The sequence below is a fragment of the Lutra lutra genome, chromosome X, assembly GCF_902655055.1.
Source record: "Lutra lutra chromosome X, mLutLut1.2, whole genome shotgun sequence".
Lineage (NCBI taxonomy): Eukaryota > Metazoa > Chordata > Mammalia > Carnivora > Mustelidae > Lutra > Lutra lutra.
In genome coordinates, this window is record NC_062296.1 from 42,695,131 (window position 1) to 42,713,356 (window position 18,226).

General features: G+C 45.4%; 1 protein-coding gene across 1 annotated transcript; it reads right to left on the bottom strand.

Moving 5' to 3' along the window:
- Positions 1 to 438: 438 nt before the first annotated feature.
- On the bottom strand, positions 439 to 11,120 carry LOC125091714 (nuclear RNA export factor 2-like). The gene is made up of 21 exons (XM_047715591.1): positions 11,011 to 11,120; positions 9,640 to 9,823; positions 9,253 to 9,406; positions 8,865 to 8,948; positions 8,646 to 8,750; positions 8,455 to 8,535; positions 8,265 to 8,334; positions 8,030 to 8,118; positions 7,802 to 7,909; positions 7,515 to 7,624; positions 6,088 to 6,124; positions 5,635 to 5,703; positions 5,493 to 5,548; positions 5,246 to 5,353; positions 5,067 to 5,125; positions 4,842 to 4,957; positions 4,708 to 4,750; positions 4,062 to 4,134; positions 3,327 to 3,509; positions 810 to 870; positions 439 to 670 (listed from the first exon to the last, which is right to left on the bottom strand). Exons 1-21 carry the CDS (start codon positions 11,021 to 11,023, stop codon positions 626 to 628), a joined length of 1,848 nt encoding a protein of 615 aa, XP_047571547.1. The 5' UTR covers positions 11,024 to 11,120; the 3' UTR covers positions 439 to 625.
- Positions 11,121 to 18,226: the final 7,106 nt, after the last annotated feature.

The window sequence follows — 18,226 nt, forward strand, 5'->3', positions numbered from 1 at the left end:
CCCATTTCCCATTCACCAGTGTGCAAGTCATAAAGTTGTTGATGGTATGCCTTTGAATGCATCCAAGTGATTAGGAATAAGAAGTAAATACACGTGAGACCTCATCTTCCTTCCTTCCACTGCCCTCACTAGCTGGTAGGCAGCCCTTGCAAAGCCCCTATTGTTCCAGGCCCATGCCTGCTTCTGCAGGCCTCCAGGTAGAGCATCTGAGTCACACTGTTTCCAAAGGCCAATCCCTGGAATTAGTGTGTGTACCTTCTCACCAGAATTTACTGACATATTACCTGTGGAGTCAAGCCTGTGTACCTGCTGTGCCAGGGTGAACAATGTCGGGAAGAGGACAGGGCCTTTCAGTCCTGGACTCACTGGTTCACGGTTGGGGCAGGAGAAGAGCGATCCAGGACACACAACATACAACGTGCAACGTAACTCTTTATTATGAAAATAAACAGTGATCATGAGTGGGGAAAGTGCGTGGAACAACTGATCCTTCAGGTGCTTATGTTACCTGGCCTGCAGGGTAATTTTGATTTCTTGGTCAGCCAGGCCTCCATCCCCAGTCATGGGTATAGCCTTAGGCTGGAGAAAAGAGAAACAGTGATGACGTGGACATCTAAGTCTTCTTTTAGGTGGTTTGCTTGAAAGCCTCCTCTGGGATCTTGCCCTCATTCTGGAGGGAAGGAGTTGGGAATATCAGAAGAGCCAGATGCGGAGTTTCATTCCCAGGCCACCCAGCCTCCATTTTCTTGGCCTTACTGAAGGCCCAGAAATGCCCATCGGTAGCCCGCTTAATGATTCCCAGACCTCACCTTGAGCATAGTGAAGACCTGACCAGCTCTGGGATAGTTCCACTCGTTGTCCTGAAGGCACCTGGAGTGGAAGAACAGGTGATCTCCATTAGTATCACAGTACAGACATGCTGACCGTGGGATGCTAAATAGGTGCCAGCTCTTTGCTGGGATGCATGTACCGGAATGAACACTATGTGCAATGATGAGGAAAGACCTAGTGAAAATGTCTATCACTGGCGTTCATGCCCACTAGAATTCAAAACAGAAAAATAGACCTTTCCGAAAGAACAAGGGAACTTATTATATATCGATTAAAAAAAAAAAAGATGTTCAAGAAAATAAATGGGAAATTTAAAAGTTCAAGTTCCAGTCATTTTTATTGAGATAGTGCGCATACCATTTTATTATTTTTGTATGCACATACCATTTTAAAGCGTACAATTCAGTGTTTCCTTAGTACAGCCACAAGACTGCACAACCATCACCGTGATCTAATTCCCAAGTAGTTTCATCGCCTAAAAAAAAAACCCTCCTCCTTAAACATTAGAGATGACTCCCTATTCCTCCCCCCTTTCCCCAGACCCTGGAAACCACTAATCTGCTTTGGTCCCTGGGATTTGCCTGTGCTGGCCACTTCATATAAATGGAATCATATAATATGTGCCCTTTTGAGGTTGGCTTCTTTCACTTAGCATGTTTCCAAGGTTCATCCATGGCAGGGCATATAACAGAGCTGTATTCTTTTTTATGACTGAATAATATTCTGCCATGTGAACATACCAGATTTGTTTATCCATTCATCAGCTAAAGGACATTTGGGTTGTTTCCACTCTTTTTGGCTATTATGAATAATGCTGCTATGAACCTTCCTGCACAAGTTTTTAGAGTGAACAGATGTTTTCATTAGATACTTGGGCATGGAATTACTGGTTCATAGGGTAACTCCATATTTAACATTTCTGGGAACTGCCAAAATGTTTTTCCCAACCACTGCTCCATTTTATATTCTCATCAATAATACATAAGAACTCCAATTGCTCCACATCTGCACCAGCACTTGTTATCATTCATTTATTGATTAAAGCCATCCCAGTGGGTGTGAAGTAGTGATTCATTGTGGTTTTAATCTGCACTTCCTTAATGACTAATGGTGCTGAGAAGTTTTTCATGTGGTCGTTGGCCTGTTGTATATCTTCTTTGGAGAAATGTCTATTCAGACCCCTTTCCCACTTTTAAAATTGGGTGTTTTGTCCTTTTGCTGTTGAGCTGCAAGGGTTCTTCACATATTCTTGTCAGATATGTGATTTGCAAATATTTTCTCCTGTTCCTTTGGCAGGATTTTTACTCTTTTCATAGTGTCCATTGGTGCACAACAGCTTTTAATTTTGGTAAAGCCTAATTTATCTGTTTTTGTTTGTTTGTTTGTTTGTTTGTTTTGGTTGCTTTTGCTCTTGGTGTCATATATAAGAAACATTTGCCTAATTAATGAAGACTGACACCTATGTTTTCTTCTTACATTTTATAGTTTTAGCTCTTAAACTTTAGATCTTTGACCCATTTATAGTCTACGTGTGTACATGATGTGAATCTGGGGTCAAAATTCATTGTCTTGCATGTGGATATCCAGTTGCCCCAGCACCATTTGCTGAAAAGGCTATTTTTTTTTTACAACAGATTTTTTTTTTTTCAGCACTCTCACTGACAATCAGTTGACTGTAAATGTGAGGGTTTATTTGTGGACTCTCAATTCTACTCCTTGATTCATGCACTGTCCATATGCCAGCACCACATAGTCCTGATTACTGTACCTTTTTAGCAAGTTTTGAAATTAGGAAGTGTGGGTCCTCTAACTTTGTTCTTTTCTCTCGAGATTGTTTTGGTGCACTTACATATGAAGTTTAGGATAACCCTGTCAATCTTTGCAGAGAAGGATTTTGACAGGGATTGAATTGAATCTGTAGATTGCTCTAGGTATTACTGCCATCTTAACAATATTAAGCCATTTAGCAATATTCCAACCCACGGAAATGGGGTGTCTTTCTATTTATTTAATTTTTTTCAACAACGTTTTATGGATTTCAGAGTATAAGATTTGTGCGTCTTTTGTTACATTTGTTTCCAAATATTTTACTACTTTGATGCTATTGTAAATGGACTTGTTTTCTTAATTTCATTTTTGGACTGCTCATTGCAAGCACATAGAAATGCAAATGAGTTTTGTATAGTGGCCTTTTATCCCTAACCTCGCTGAGTTTATTAGCTCTATTAGCTTTTTGGTGGACTCTTTCAGATTTTCTATATATAAGACAATGTCATTGAGCATTAAACTATTTTTTAAATCCTTCACATATATAATAGTATGATACCTTCTCCATGGGCCCACTTTCTTTCTCCTTTCTTTCTTTTTCTTTTTTGGAAGCAAACTATTCCAAAATGTTACTTTTCCAAATTTCCTGCAAGTGTCTTTGATTCACGCTCCCCCACCCAAGTCACTGTCCCAACGCATCCTTCTTCCCATGCACACCCACCACTCACTTCTGAGACCACTCGAGTTTCATCCCAGACTGAGTGGAGAAAGCATACACCATTTCCTGCTGCTCCTGGGAGAGGGTGGGCATGGAGCTGGTGGTCAGTGTAGGCTCTTGGTTGGAGAATGCATTCTGAGTCTCACTGGGGGTGGCATCTCTCACAAACAGCTCATCATTCACAATGCACAGACTGAAGAGAAAATGGGCCCTCAGACAAGTGGACGAAGGTACAACTCCACATCCCCAACAATGATCCTGCTCCCACTGCCCCTCACCAACCAGATTCCTTCCATACCCCTTCTGTGCCTACCCCCCACCCCAGAGTCCTTGGCTAGTGCTTCCACCCCTCCACAGAGCCCACCTTTGCAGGGACTATCTACCAAACTCACTAGATGTGTACTTAACCTGCAACCCAGGGTTGATTTTATACCCACATTTATCCCTTACAATAGCCCAAGGGAATGGGCAGTCTAACCCCCATTTTCCAAGGAAGACAATGCATCACAGAGAGGTCATGTGACTTAACCAAGATCACACACACCCAGTGAGTGCTCAGGTCAAGAAGAGAACCCAGTGCTCTAACTCCAGAGCCCATACTCTTAACCACCAGACCAGACTGCTCCTTGGATCTACCTGTTGGCTTTCCACAGTACTGAGAAAACCAAGATGTCTTCACCACCACGCTCCCACACCCCTGAGCCCAGGCCTGGATGAGCATTCCCACCTACAACGGAGCACTCACCTGGAATTGCCAGCAGGGATGGTGATGAAAGTCCGGGTGAAAGCGCGAACAGAACCCTGAGACTTTCCCTCCACTTCAACAACAAACAACAATACCCTCTTAGAGTCACACATACGTCACATGCCCACACGGTGTTCCTCAGTCAGGGTCTGACTCGATACTCATGCTGAAAGGGACAATTGTTCACTGGGAGTCAGGGTGTCTGGCATGGGGATAGCAACAGTAGGGACAGTCTACGCCCAGTGACAGGGCCTCTACCAGGTGGCAGGTGCTGTGACAACCACTCCACAAGTTCATTTGATTTCATTTTTCACAGTTATCTGAGAGGTGGTTATTGTTAGCCCCATTTGCAAATGAGGAAACTTAGAGGTTAGGTAACCACCCCATGTAGCTCTCAGAATGAGGATCTGGGATGACAGCCATGAAACTCCACAGACTGTGTCCCTAATGCTCAAGCTGTGTGGGGCAGACCGGCATAGAGCCAGTTCGGACCAGGATGGTTTGGGGACAGAGCGGAGGCAGGAGAACACAGCAGGAGTAGGAAGAGAAGGAAAGGAATCAGGAAGCTGGGACAGTTCTGAGAGGGAGCCCAGCCAGCGGGGAGGGAGCAGTGGGGCATTTGGGGAGGCGCTCTGTGCACACTCACCCTCCTTGAACACCCCGTTAACAGAGAAGCAGAGCATCTTCTCCTGAAAGGGAAGAGCCCAGGTGCTAAGTCACCTATACTTCCTACCCACCATGGCTTTCTGGGGCTGCCCTTGGGAGGAAGAAGGTGCTTACCGTCTGGAACCACATGTCCACCAAGAAGGAGCTGAGATCGTGCTGTGTTTTGGGCAGCACACAGAGGGAGCCCACGATGTCACGTTTTGTATGTTTCAGCGGCTGAACACACAGGGCTAAGCGGGGAGGAGAAGCAAGCAAAGATTGGGGGTCGCCACACCCTGGGACCTATAATTACCCTGAACATCCCCTTTCCATGCCCAGTCTTCCCCATCACACACGCACAGGGGTCCTTGGGCTTCTTCATATTCCTGCTTTCCTTGAAGTACTCGCACAAGCTGCTTCTAGCAGAGAAAGAAGAACAGAAGGTGGTGGTCTGGCCAGTGTGGGTGATTCCAGGAGCTGCCCTGTGTCTGCTGGGGAGCCACAGGGCCCAGGAACAGAGTCTGAGCTTTGCTACTCACGGGGCTGAGTCCTCGGGGTTGAAGGGAATGGCCAAGGAGAAGCAGGCCTCATCATGGTAGGCATTGAGAAGACCCTGACGGTCTCCAGAATCGTAGATCAAATAGTACCTGTGGGAGAGTAATGAGGACAGTCTATTTCTGTGGTCTGGACCCCAAATGAGATTTCCAGACCCAGTGAGCAGTTCTGAGCTTGGGTGGCCTCACCCGTCCTAGCCATCCCCTTCTCCAGATTCCCAGGAGTACTCACTGCTGCAGGAATTGCAGGACTAGACTCTTCAGGGCATCAGATCCTTTGTAGCTTTCCTGGAATCAAAAGACATTTGAGACTATGTGGCTGATAAAACCTCCCTTGTAATAGCCCAAATGTTGTTTGATCAATTTTCCCTCACCTTGCAGGGCTTTAACAAGCAGGGTGTGTCAGTATCAGTGATAACTGGTGGTGATAACTCCTGGCCATCCTGGAGAAGGGAAGAAGAAGTCAGCAGTGGAGACCAGGGAGGTGGCCCTGGATGATCAGGGGAAAAGATGAGCCCAAGAGAGGGTGAGGGTCAGAGGTTAGGTATGAAAGTGCACTGGAAATTACATGGACAAGATTAGAGTGTGTGTCTTCAACATGACGTCTGAAAAGTACTTTTTTCTGGTGTGTGTGTGTGTGTGTGTGTGTGTACACACGCACACATTTTTCCAGAGAGCATATTCATGTCATTTTTAGGAGTCCTGGTACCCTAAAATGGAAAAGGGTCTGACACAAACATGTAATCTAGAGAAGACCCAAAGAGCTTGAGAGCAGGTGTGGTGGTGATCAATGTTAGTAAGGGACAATGATGAGTGTAGTCACTTACCAGGCGTAACAACTTAGGAAAACAATCCTTGATGGCACTGTCCAAAATCCAAAATAGAAAGAAGTGACTGATAGGTCAGGGTTGCCAAGCCTCCCTCCTACCCTTTCTCTCCCTTCCCCCACCCCTCCTTTCCACTGGGTAGCTTCCACCTAGACTGCCCTGACTCCCTTCTTCAGTGCCACAAGAAGCAACATGTGGAGCCCAGGCTCCAGGGCTGCCTTCCCCTCCCTGCTTCCCTTCCTTCCTCCAAATCCCCACTGAATACTCTAGAGAGAAGAGGGAATGGAGTGGGAGCCCAGTGCTCTGCTACATCACTAGGGGTATAGCATTCTGCAGGACCATGATACACCCCCCCACCCAGGGATGGCCCAGAATGTTGGGGCAGGGAGGTGAGTGAGGCAAGGCCCAGGAGGCAGGGAGGGGGAGGGAGGGGGATGAAGACAGAAGAGGGAGTAAAGGTAGGAAGGGAGAGGTGGGAGAGACATAGGGGAACCAGAGACAAAGGAGGAAGAGAATGCAAAACAAAGGGAAGGGAAAGAGGCTCTACCACAGTGGTGGGGATCAGGAGGAAGAGAGAAGAAGGGGGAAATGGCTCCCTGGCTGCAGTCCTTTCCTGCATCTGCCTTGGCTGGCCCTGGCACCCAAGGTAGTAATGGAAAACCTGCAGGTATTGGTTGGGCTGGGGGCCCATTGCATGCTGGCTGAAATTTTGTCACCTGTGTGGGCTCAGCCTGAGCCAGGCATGGGAAATGAGGCAGCCACGGGGGCAGGAGACCTTCCCTGGAGGGAGTAGAGGGTCAAGCCCCAGATCAGCATGGAGCTGAGGGTCTGTGGCCCCCTCTTTTGATCACCACCTTCCCTCCTGATGGCCCCTGTGCACCTGTGCCTGTCTCTTTGGTTCCTGGCCTGAGGAAATGTACCTATGCTGGGCTACCCAGGGCTTTTCTGAAAGACCAATTGTGATGATGTGATGTGTGGAGGAGGAAAGTGCTTCTGAGAGGAGGTCCCCTCTCAGAACAAGGGAGGGAAGTCCCATCTTAGCAGGGAGTAGGAACGCCTGTCTCGGCATGAGGCCCCAGGCTGGAGGACCCTTCTCAGTCCAGGGCACCAGCATCTGGCTCAAGGCTGGTCACTCCTGGTCCTGGGGAAGAGGAGGAGCCCTGCTTCCTGGAGCACACTCTTGGAGGGCATGCTAAAGAACACTGAATGCAGAGAGGTGGAAAGAGACCCCAGACCAGGAGAACAGGTGAGCAGGTCAGAGGAAGGAAACTCCTTACAGGCGAGGGACAGGGAGAGAGGAGAAGGTGGGGCCTACAGTCATTCCCGAGGACCAGGGCTGCAGCTTCCTGCATACATGCATTCTCAGGGACAGTTCAGGCTCCCAGGCCCAAAGGTCCCCAGGAAGGGTGACAGGGATTCACACTGACCTTATGTAGGTGGGCTGGTCTGGAAAGGTGTCACACAAGGGGTTCCCTTCTAGCCAAAGCTCTTCAAGCTCTAGCCCTTTCATCTTGTTTATCTCCCACACCACGTTCAGCTGAGAAGTACGGGGAAGAAACAGGAAAGGAGTCCCAGGGAAAGGGACACACACAGGCCCCGGCACCCCCAGCCCCCACCTTTCCACAGAGGTACCTTATCCTGCCTCCTGCCACTACTCTGATGAGCACTACCACCCACTGTCAACCCCAAATTTGATCAAGCTCCCCCTTCTCACCTCATTTTTGGAGAGATTCAGGATCTTGACTGTGGGGACCATCTCTATGATGTCAGACAGGCCATCCAGCCCATACAGTTTGTTGTGGCTCAAGTTCAAGGACAACAGCTGTTGGTGAAGAAGAGTTAGAGTGACAGTTACTATCTAGGGCCTCAGAGACAACTCTGTCCTCCACCCCATGTGTTCCACCCCCTACCATTAATAACAGCACTGGGCCTAAGCTCTCACCTCGGGGTAATTTTCTTCTATGATCTGCAGGGTGGCAGCCATGCAGTTTCTTCGGTTCAGGATTATATCCATATCATGGCCCACCAAGTCTTCAGGAAGCCGAGAGGAGGCAATCAGAAGGCTGAGAGCGGTCCAGGACCAGCCCAAACCCTCCCCACACCGCCATCCCTCAGTCTCCCTCCCAGAAAGATCCCTGTGCCCTCACCTACCCTAGAATTACTGCTGTCAAGTGTACCTGGGTCAAAGCGGAGACTCTGGAGGTCAAGAGCTTGCTGGGAGATGTCATAGCGTTTGCTCATGGTCAGCTGCAGAGAGAGACGCAGAGAGCCACTGGGAGGCTCTGGTGGGGATAGGGAAATCAGGGGCTGGAGGAAGAAGAGGTGGGTCTGGGTGTGGGCACGCAATGGGCCTTGAGTCTGCATTACCTTTAGCTGCTCCATTTCTTCTGGCTCCAACTTATACCTCACAGAGTAGGGTACAGAGGAGGGATTGACAAAGATAGATATCTGCAGGAAGGAGAGGTGGGGTAAACACCAAGAACTTTCATTCCAGAGAAGATGACCAGCCCCATCTTCCTGCCCCAGGACTAGGGAGAGGTAATGCCCTCAACACATACCTTTCGGTTCTCCTCATCATAAATCTTGTAGCTGACACCCTTCAGTGCAGCGGCAGTGCCAACACCCTGGACAAAGAACCGAGCCTGGTTTTTCACGTAGTGAAACTGCAGGAGGGGGAGGCAACAATAATTTTGGAGGATAGAGTCTTCTGGCTCAGTTGGCTTCCCCCACCCACACTTCCCTGTGCCCGCTCATCTGGCTTCACCATCCTCTCTTACATCCACTGGAGTGAAGGGGACACTGAAATGGCTCTGGATTGAATTCATTAGCCATGTCTTGTCATACTTTCTCCCATAGGGAATCTAAAGGTGAGAAGAAGGGATGGGAGTGAGGAGAGACAACATAGAATTAAAGCTGGAAACAGACCCAACAGCGTTCTTATCTGACCTTCTATTGAGCTGCATAGGACTTTGAAAGAAGGGACCACTGGCATTATTTCTTATTTTCATGCCAGATATGGATTTCCTAGACCCTCCGATGGAGAAGAGAAATCTCCATTGGAAAGCTCTCCTCCAAATAATTGACGTAAGGTTGATTAATGTGCTCTTCCTTTTTTATAAGGTTCCAGGATATTCTACCTAATGCAGACCTTGCCAAGACACTCACGGTGATCTTGAACCAGCTCCCTGGGTTTCTGTCTTGTGTGTTCTCCCCCACTCCTCTCCTTGGAGTTTTTCTATCTCTCCACACAGTAATATGGATATGGCCTTCATTTTGCCATTTCACTCTCCTCTTGTCACGCCGGGTGCTATAGGGAGTGCTGTGGAGGGGAAGAGGAAAGACAGAGGTAGGGCCATAAATGCTAAGAAAGTCTTTTTCTATACACCCTCACCTCTCTGTCACCAGGACTACAATTAGGATCGCTTAACCATTATTCCACTTCTGGCCTTCTTCAGTCTTCCAGTGAAAGAAGAAAAAGAAGACCAAGGAGAGTGAAAGAGTCGCATAGTCCCAGGGGCTGCTACATGCAAGCCAGTCTGCCCCGTCACTTACTGTCTTATTTGGGAGTCCTCCCGGGCATCTCTCATCAGCACACTTCCATCATCCTCCTGGAGGTGTGAAGGCTGAGGCTCATATCCACCACGTTCATAACGAGGATTCCTCCTGCCAAAATTACCTCGGAGAGAACTCCAAACGTTCTTTCTTCCTTGAGGTGAGCTATCACCATCATTGTATTCTCAAAAGGGGAACAAAAATACAAGTTTGAAGACACATCAGTGGTCCACTTACCATGTACCCATCTTAGGCTAACACCATGGTAGGGCAAGCAAAGTGTTAACCTGCCTTAAGGGTCCAATCCCCCAAACCCCAGAAAGGAAACTCCTCTGCTTGTCCAGATAGGAGAGCCTTATTTGACAGATGGCACCATCGGGGAGGATCTTGGGGGAGGAGGAGGAGGAAACTGTATTGAACCTTTTAAAGAATGAAGCAGGATTTATAAAAAACAGAGAATCTGTGCATCCATGGGTTAGACTGGAAACCAGCCATACACAAGGAAGACATCTGAATAGTACCTTCTCTCAGGCCTGTCTAAAAACCACACCAATACCAGGGTGGCAATCTCTCTCATGCTTCCCAAATTCAATCAGCCACCAAACTGATCCCACTAACAATCAGCAAGCTGTCCTTCCTTTGGTGGTGTACTTCAACTTTTAATGTCAGGTGGGACTGATGTAACAGCCTCCTAAGCTGTCCCCCTCCCTCCAGCCTTGTTGTCAACAATACTCAGTTTGAAATATCCAGAGTGAGTTTTCTTTTTGCCCACCCTGAAATGCCTTTCAGCTGAGGGGACAACTCTTCCTAACCTCAGCTCCTCTATAACAAGGATCTGAATGACAACTGGGATAATACGTCAACTACCATTTCCAAGTGTGTAGGGATTCTTCCTTTCTCATTCTATTATTGATTTCTAACATGGGTCCATTATGGTTGGAGAACGTGCTCTGTGTGATTTCAATTCTTTTAAAATTTGCTGAAGTTTGTTTGATGGTCCAGGAGATGATCTAGCTTGATGAATATTAAAGGAAAAACTCATACATTGAAAGGAGGAAATAACGGCTCGTGGTCAGCATATGGCGTATGGGGGCATCAGAGTCATCTTTGAGAACTGACATTACTTCAAAAATAACGTTGTCAAGGGGAAAGTGTTAAAAGTGAGCCAGCTAACAGCTACAGCAGTCCTCAGACTGACCAGCTAAGTTGGGTGCCTAAACAGGGCCAGAGGCCTCCCTCATCAAGGTGAATCAGACAGGAGCAATCTCAAGCATAGCCTTGTTTTGGGAATCTCACAGGAGAGTGGGCATGTGATTAAAAAGCCAGAGAGACCACGCACACACACGTGCGTGCGCATGCATGTCCACTTACTGAAGGGTTGCATCTCAGCACGATCCCTGTCTCACCGTCGTTCTGACAAAATCAAAGCCAGGAGCATCGGAAATCAGCTGGTGCCTCTTCCCCAGGCTGCCTGGGATCCCCCTCCGTCTCTACCACAGTAGTAACTGATCCTCCCGCAAAGAAACGGTCGTGAGTATCCTTTATGACATCATGTGTGTTCACATGGTACTTACTTCCTGTGTCGGTTTGGAATTCTGCTACATCATTGCTATGCCATTGAGTACATGGCAGTGGCATCCCTGCTATGGTAGGGAAAGAACAGGGTGAGAAGTAAACCAACACTTGCCCAGCAGCAACCAACATTTGCTCAGTGTTGGGCAGACTCACTAGAGTTTTTTGACCTCCTCACAGAAGTCCAAAAATGACACAGTCCCTTTCCAGATCATGACTATTAGGCTCACAGGGGTTAGGTACATTTCCCAGGATTCCTCAGCCAAGACAGTGGTGGAACAGAAATTGTGTCCTCACCTATTGGTCTGCCTCCACATCCTAAGTGTTCCTCCAGCTAGTGTGCTGGTTCTCCTTTAATGGTGGACTTTCAGGTCTCAAGGACAGATTTCTGTGAGCAGACAAGGGATGATATTTTGTGAGCAGGTGTTAGTCACTCTTGTTTGGGTGGGTCCAGGTACCTTGGACCAAGTGGAGATATCGGTCTTGAACTAGATGAAGAAATCTGTTTGGATCACAGCATTTGCCGATTAGGAGTCACTTTGAGGTGGCAGTGTCTGGCATATACTGGGGCCTAATTAGTATTCATTAAGTGAATGTTGTAGATTTGGGATCAACAAAGCCACTTTTGAGAATCCATACATCTCAACCATTTCTACCCACGTCTATTTATTCCGGGGTGGGTGGGGGGGAAGGGCTGCAGAACTGTTTCATAAACTGCTTGTAAAACTACCATGTGTTGAATTTGTCCTTTGCAAAAATAGTATTTTTCACTAGTGTACAGTTAGAAATAGAGTGAATTACCCCCCTCCTGATTAATGCTAAAACTACTGCTTTTCTGACCAGAGCAAGAGAGGCTTTTGCAAATGGGTCACAGAAGTAAGGAGAGGCTTTCCTTAAATCTAGCAGATATAGCTTCCTGGGTGCCTGGTATGTGTAAGAAGAGTGTTCTGGGCCTACACACATGTCTGTGGGTGCTCAGCTTTGTGACAGCCAGTATCGTACTTGTCTCAGAGCAAAGCAAGAGTGTGTGCATGAGCACGTGTGTGTGTCTGTGTGTCTGTGTCTGTGTGTGTGCGCATGCGCGTGCACGAGTATGTGCTAATAGTTTATGTTTTACATTTGCACAATTAGACTACAGATACATGTATTTCAAATCGTGCTGGAAAGTGCATTGCCACACAAAACTGGACACAAACGTACATTTTCTTTTCATGTAACATATACCATATATACCCAATTTTTGCTTCTTGTTTTTAATACGCCCTTTATTTTATTTTTTTTTTTACATCTTAGCCTTTTAATATTTCGATTGATTCTCAAATTTAAAGTATTAGAATTCTCCATACAAGGTATTGCTAATGGTGGAGGCCAAATTACCCAGTGGAGCATGGCTTGGGATTTAGGGCAGTTCTAAGATTTGTGTCTGTGCTCTATAGCTTCCCAGAAGAAGCACATAAATATTTTAAATTATAAGAGACAATTTCTAAGCATATTTACACCAATATACTTCTCCACTAACAGTGTAGGAGAGTCTAATTTCCTAGAGTATGTTTAACCATTCAGAAGTCATGCTTATGCTTTGACCCAGACATTTCACTTTTAAAATTTATCATACAAAATATTTTCTGCCAAAATATATACCTATAATTATATGGCTGTGGATTACAGGCTCTTTCCCCCCTTTTTAAGCCCATCTTTGTTGAGGTATAATTGACGTCTCGCACTGTGTATGTTTAAGGATCACAGCATCATGATTCTACTTACATAAATAATTACCACAATTACTTACACATCCATCATCTCATATAGATGCAAAAAGTAAAGTAAATGGGGGCACCCAGGAGACTCAGTCATTAAGCTCCTGCCTTTGTTCGGCTCAGGTCATGATCCCAGGATCCTGGGATCGAGCCCCACATCGGTCTCCCTGCTCCGCAGGAAGCCTGCTTCTCCCTCTCCCACTCCCCCTGCTTGTGTTCCTTCTCTTGCTGTTCCTCTCTCTCTCTCATCTAATAAATAAATAAATAAATAAATAAATAAATAAAATCTTTGAAAAAAAAAGTGAAGCAAGTGAAAAAGACGTAAAAGATTTTTCCTTGTGATGAGAACTCTTAGGATTTACTCTCTTAACACCTTTCAAATATACCATGAAGCAGTATTAACTATGGTCATCATGTTGTACATCATACCCCTAATACTTATTTCTCTTAGGACTGGAAGTTTGTGCTTTTCTGAAAGTTTTAGTTTTAATTCCAGTATAGTTAACATACAGTGTTATGTTAGTTTCAGGTGTACAATATAGTAATTCCACAGTTCCATACATCACCCAGTGTTCATCACGGCAAGTGCACTCCTTAATCCCCATCACCTAATTCACCCATCCCCCACCTACCCACCTCCCCTCTGGTAACCATCAGGTTTTTCTCTATAGTTAAGGGTCTGTTTCTCTCTCTCTCCTCTCTCTCGTTTCACTCTCTCTATGTCTCCCCCTATCATTTTTTTAAACTTTCCTTATTTCTTTTGTTTTCTAGATTCCACGTATAAGTGAAATCATGTGGTATTAGTCTTCTCTGACTGACTTACTTTGCTCAGCATTATACTCTGTAGCTCCATCCATGTCGTCGTAAATGGCATGATTTCATTCTTCTTTACAGGCTCTTTGACACAGAAAGACAATGGGATCTGGGAGTGGCTGATATTGACAGAAGAAGAGTAGAAATGGTTGTCTCTCAAATCAAGGATGGGAAAGAAGGGGGCATAGGTATGTGACATACGGAGTAAAAAGGCCAAGGGATGGATGTCTGGGCCAGAAAGGTGAGGGTGATCATTGGGAAGAGAATGCAACACAAGTAGAAAAAGCCTCTGAGGAACTGGATGCATCCTGGTGTTACATGCCCCACTGGAAACCTTCCTTTCTTTCCACACATATCTTTCTGTCTCTGTTACTTTGTCTTCATGTTGAATGCCAAGGAAACAGTTCCCACACAGTCTGAGAAAGGAGAGATGGTACAGGGGAACAGTGTGCAAAATTGGGTCTCATGGACAGAGGGCTGGAGTTCAGGTCATGCTGGTCCCAGATACCACATCCATCATTGGCCATTGGACTTTGAGTCCCAGTACTCATTTCAGCCCTAACACGGAGTCACACATTATTGGTTAAGGGCATTGGATTTGAGGTCAGATCAACCAGGTTTTGAATCCTGGGGCTAATGTCTGTGGTCCAGGGCAAGTAACTTTGACTTCATGGTGACTCACCTTTTTTTTTTTTTTTAAATTTTATTTATTTATTTTTTAAATTTCTTCTCAGTGTTCCACAATTCATTGTTTATGCACCACACCCAGTGCTCCATGCAATACGTGCCCTCCATAATACCCACCACCAGGCTCACCCAACCTCCCACTCCCCTTCCCTCCAAAACCCTCAGTTTGTTTCTCAGGTGACTCACCTTATTTTTTCCTTTAAATTGAGGGTAGTGATAGTTTCGACCTCATGAGAAAATTGTGAGAACTGAGCTAATTCTGGCAATACAGGCAAAGCCCCTGGAGAAATGCCTGGGACCCAACAAGCACCACAAATAAGCTAGTCATTACTAGGTCCGGAACTTAGTACAATGGCTGAGGCTTAGTAAGAGATGAATGTGTGTTAACTGCATTTGTTGTTACACAAAGGAAAACAGATGGGTGAATGGAGGCAAGTTGCAGTGTCAGCTATTCACATACTTTATAAAGTGGCAATGGTTAAAAAGGGCAGCCCGGGTGGGAAATAACCTGATATACTGTTTCAGGGAACCAAAATTAAAAGATCACAGACTGAAACAGGCATATGGAAGGACTAGGTAGGGGGCTTAAGTTCCCATTTCCACAATTTGGGCAAGAGAACCATTATTGCTCAAGAAACGGTTCAGGCTTGGGGTGCCTGGGTGGCTCAGTGGGTTAAGCCTCTGCCTTCGGCTCAGGTCATGATCTCAGGGTCCTGGGATCGAGCCCCACATCAGGCTCTCTGCTCGGCGGGGAGCCTGCTTCCCCCTCTCTCTCTCTGCCTGCCTCTGCCTACTTGTGATCTCTCTGTCAGATAAATAAATAAAATCTTAAAAAAAAAAAGTCTTGAGTGGTAGGTTACAAAAAGCAAAGAAGACTATCCCTTGCAGCACATGATACAATCTGAAAAGAGGAAAATTCAGGATATAAAACTGTATATTACCATATGGTTCCTCAGAGGAAGATATTAACAAATGTTTATGTTTTTTATGCGCAAATGTAAACATAAAGAAGTCAGGGTAAAAGAACATGTGAGAATGTCAACCGTATTTATAAATGGGTGGTTGGAACGCCTAAAAGTGATGCTTTCATGTTGATGTTTTATGTGCATAAAAGGATGTTTGTGCCTGGGTCACGGTGTTTTCAGGTGTTGTGGGTGGGGGAGCGGTGGGAAGCACTATTCTTACCATTATGCAACACAATAGGAGTAATCGATTGTTTATAAGCAGATGTATCTTCTCACTGATTAATAAGCAGTATCACCTTAGACAATTCACCCAGCTTCTCCTGATTCCAGCTCCTTATACGTAATAATCGGAGATTAGGTCTAACCGCCACCTTATCAAGATATGGAACATATACCACACCCCAAATGGTTCCCAGCTAAGCTCCTCTTCATCCTCCGGCTGCATGCAAACCTTGATCTGCTCTCAGTCTCTCTATATTAGTTTTCCCTGTCCTAGAATTTCATACAAATGGAATCACGCATCCTGTACTCCTCTGTGCCTGGCTTTTTAAACTCAGCATTTTTTAAAGATCCATCCATGCCCTTGACTTTTCATTGCTAAGCAGTATCCCATTGATCGATTTGTTTACCTTTAAGGTTGTTTTAAGGAAGTTACAGGAGGAAGTGAAAGCAGTTCCTTGTGTTCAATCACCATCTTCTTGGTCAGTCTTCTGTTCTTATATAATGATATCATTTCATCCTTTGTCACTCGTTTATCACTCTGAGGAAATATTATCTTACAGTCTTTTTTACCCTTTTCTATTTTGTTTTATTCCCTCAGTGCAAATCATTTGATTTTTTGTTTGTGCTGTCCCTTCCATGATTACCCTGAGCTGGGACTATCCCTTGCAGAGGAGGCTTCCCTGCTGAGTCAGCCCTGGGCACAAAGGTGCTTGGCTTTAATCTATACTTTGTTCTGGCCTTGCCAGCAGTTTTGTTTCCTCTTTGATCCTACGCTGGTGGCCCCTGCTTTACCACTGTGTTTTCCCATTTCCTTTCCCTTCTTCCTTCCTTCCTTCCTTTCTTTCTTTCTCTCTTTCTTTCTTTTTTAAGTTTTATTTTGTGTTTTTGGTGTTCCAAGATTCATTGTTTATGCACCACACCCAGTGCTCCATGGAGTATGTGCCCTCCTTATTACCCACCACCAGGCTCACCCAAGCCCTCATCCCACTCCCCTCCAAAACCCTCAGTTTGTTTCTCAGAGTTCACAGTCTCTCTTGGTTCATCTCCCCCTCCGATTTAATCCAATTCACTTATCTCCATCTCCCCATGTCCTCCGTGTTATTCCTTATGCTCCACAAGTAAGTGAAACCATATGATAATTGAATCTCTCTGCTTGACTTATTTCACTCAGCATAATCTCCTCCAGTCCCATCCATGTTGATACAAAAGTTGGGTATTCATCCTTTCTGATGGAGGCATAATATTCCATTGTGTATATGGACCACATCTTCTTTATCCATTCGTCTGTTGAAGGGCCCCTTGGCTCTTTCCACAGTTTGGCAACTGTGGCCACTGCTGCTATGAACATTGGGGCACAGATGGCCCTTCTTTTCACTACATCTGTATCTTGCATTCCCACCAACAGTGTAAGAGGGTTCCCCTTTCTCCACATCCTCTCCAACACTCGTTGTTTGCTGTCTTGTTAATTTCCCTTTTTTCTTTAAAAGGAGAAATTCTCCCTTTCTTTTTTTTTTTAACATTTTTTTTAATTTGACAGAGAGATCACAAGCAGGCAGAGAGGCAGGCAGAGAGAGAGGAGGAAGCAGGCTCCCCGAGAGAGCAGAGAGTCCGATGCAGGGCTCGATCCCAGGACTCCGAGATCATGACCCGAGCCGAAGGCAGCGGCTTAACCCACTGAGCCACCCAGGCGCCCCAAATTCCCCTTTCTCACATGGGAATCCTTATTTCATACTTTCTAGCATAGCTATATATTTATTGTTCTTAGATTACTATATGTATTTGTTATTGGAATATAATTATCCCAAAATCACAATTATAACATTTTAAAATGAAATATTGTAAAATACTTGCACTCTCATCAGTTAAATTGTTCAAGTAGTTCCCAACCTTGTTTACACACTAGAGCAACTTAAGGAGACTGAAAAAACTCACCAACACCAGGCTATACCCACAACAATTAAAGCAGAATTTGCGGTCAAAACTAGGCAACCACAGTTCTTAAACTCTTCATGTGACTGCAGTGTGCAACCAAGGTTGAAAACCACTATGTTAAAAAGCATCAGCTTTTAGGCCTGTTGGAAGCCATAGGGATGGCTGCCACCTCATTCTGCTGACTTTCTTCTCAGTGCTATTTTAGGAAGCTAGTGATTCCATTAGCTCAGGGCAGGGATTGGCAAACAGCCTGTTTTCGTATGGCCTGCAAGCTAAGAATGGCATTTAAGTATTTGAATGGTTTTCAACCAAAATCAAAGGACAAATAATGTTTCCTGAGACATGAAAAATATTTGAAATTGACATGTCCGTGTCCACAGGTAAAGTTTTATTGGAACAGAGCCATGCTGTGTCTATGGCAGCTTTTGGTCAACAATGGCAGATTTGAATAGTTCCATCACAGACTTGAAAGGCCTGAAAAGCCTCAAATATTTAGGAAAAATATTTTCAGGAAAAGACTGTTGAGCTCTGGCTTAGAGCAAGTGTCTTTAAAGCAAGTGCGCAGTAACACTTGTAAATGGCTGGAAGTCCCTTTGCATAAGCCCAGGAAGAAGATTTACTGTAGCTACTTGTGGCTTC

What these genes read in the sequence shown, in the direction of transcription:
- LOC125091714 (XM_047715591.1), bottom strand. An exon ending in TGAATCTCTCCAAAAATGAG is followed by an intron (nt 7,625 to 7,801) that starts GTGAGAAGGGGG and finishes CGTACTTCTCAG; the next exon opens with CTGAACGTGGTGTGGGAGAT. An exon ending in GACCAGCCCACCTACATAAG is followed by an intron (nt 6,125 to 7,514) that starts GTCAGTGTGAAT and finishes GATTTTGGACAG; the next exon opens with TGCCATCAAGGATTGTTTTC.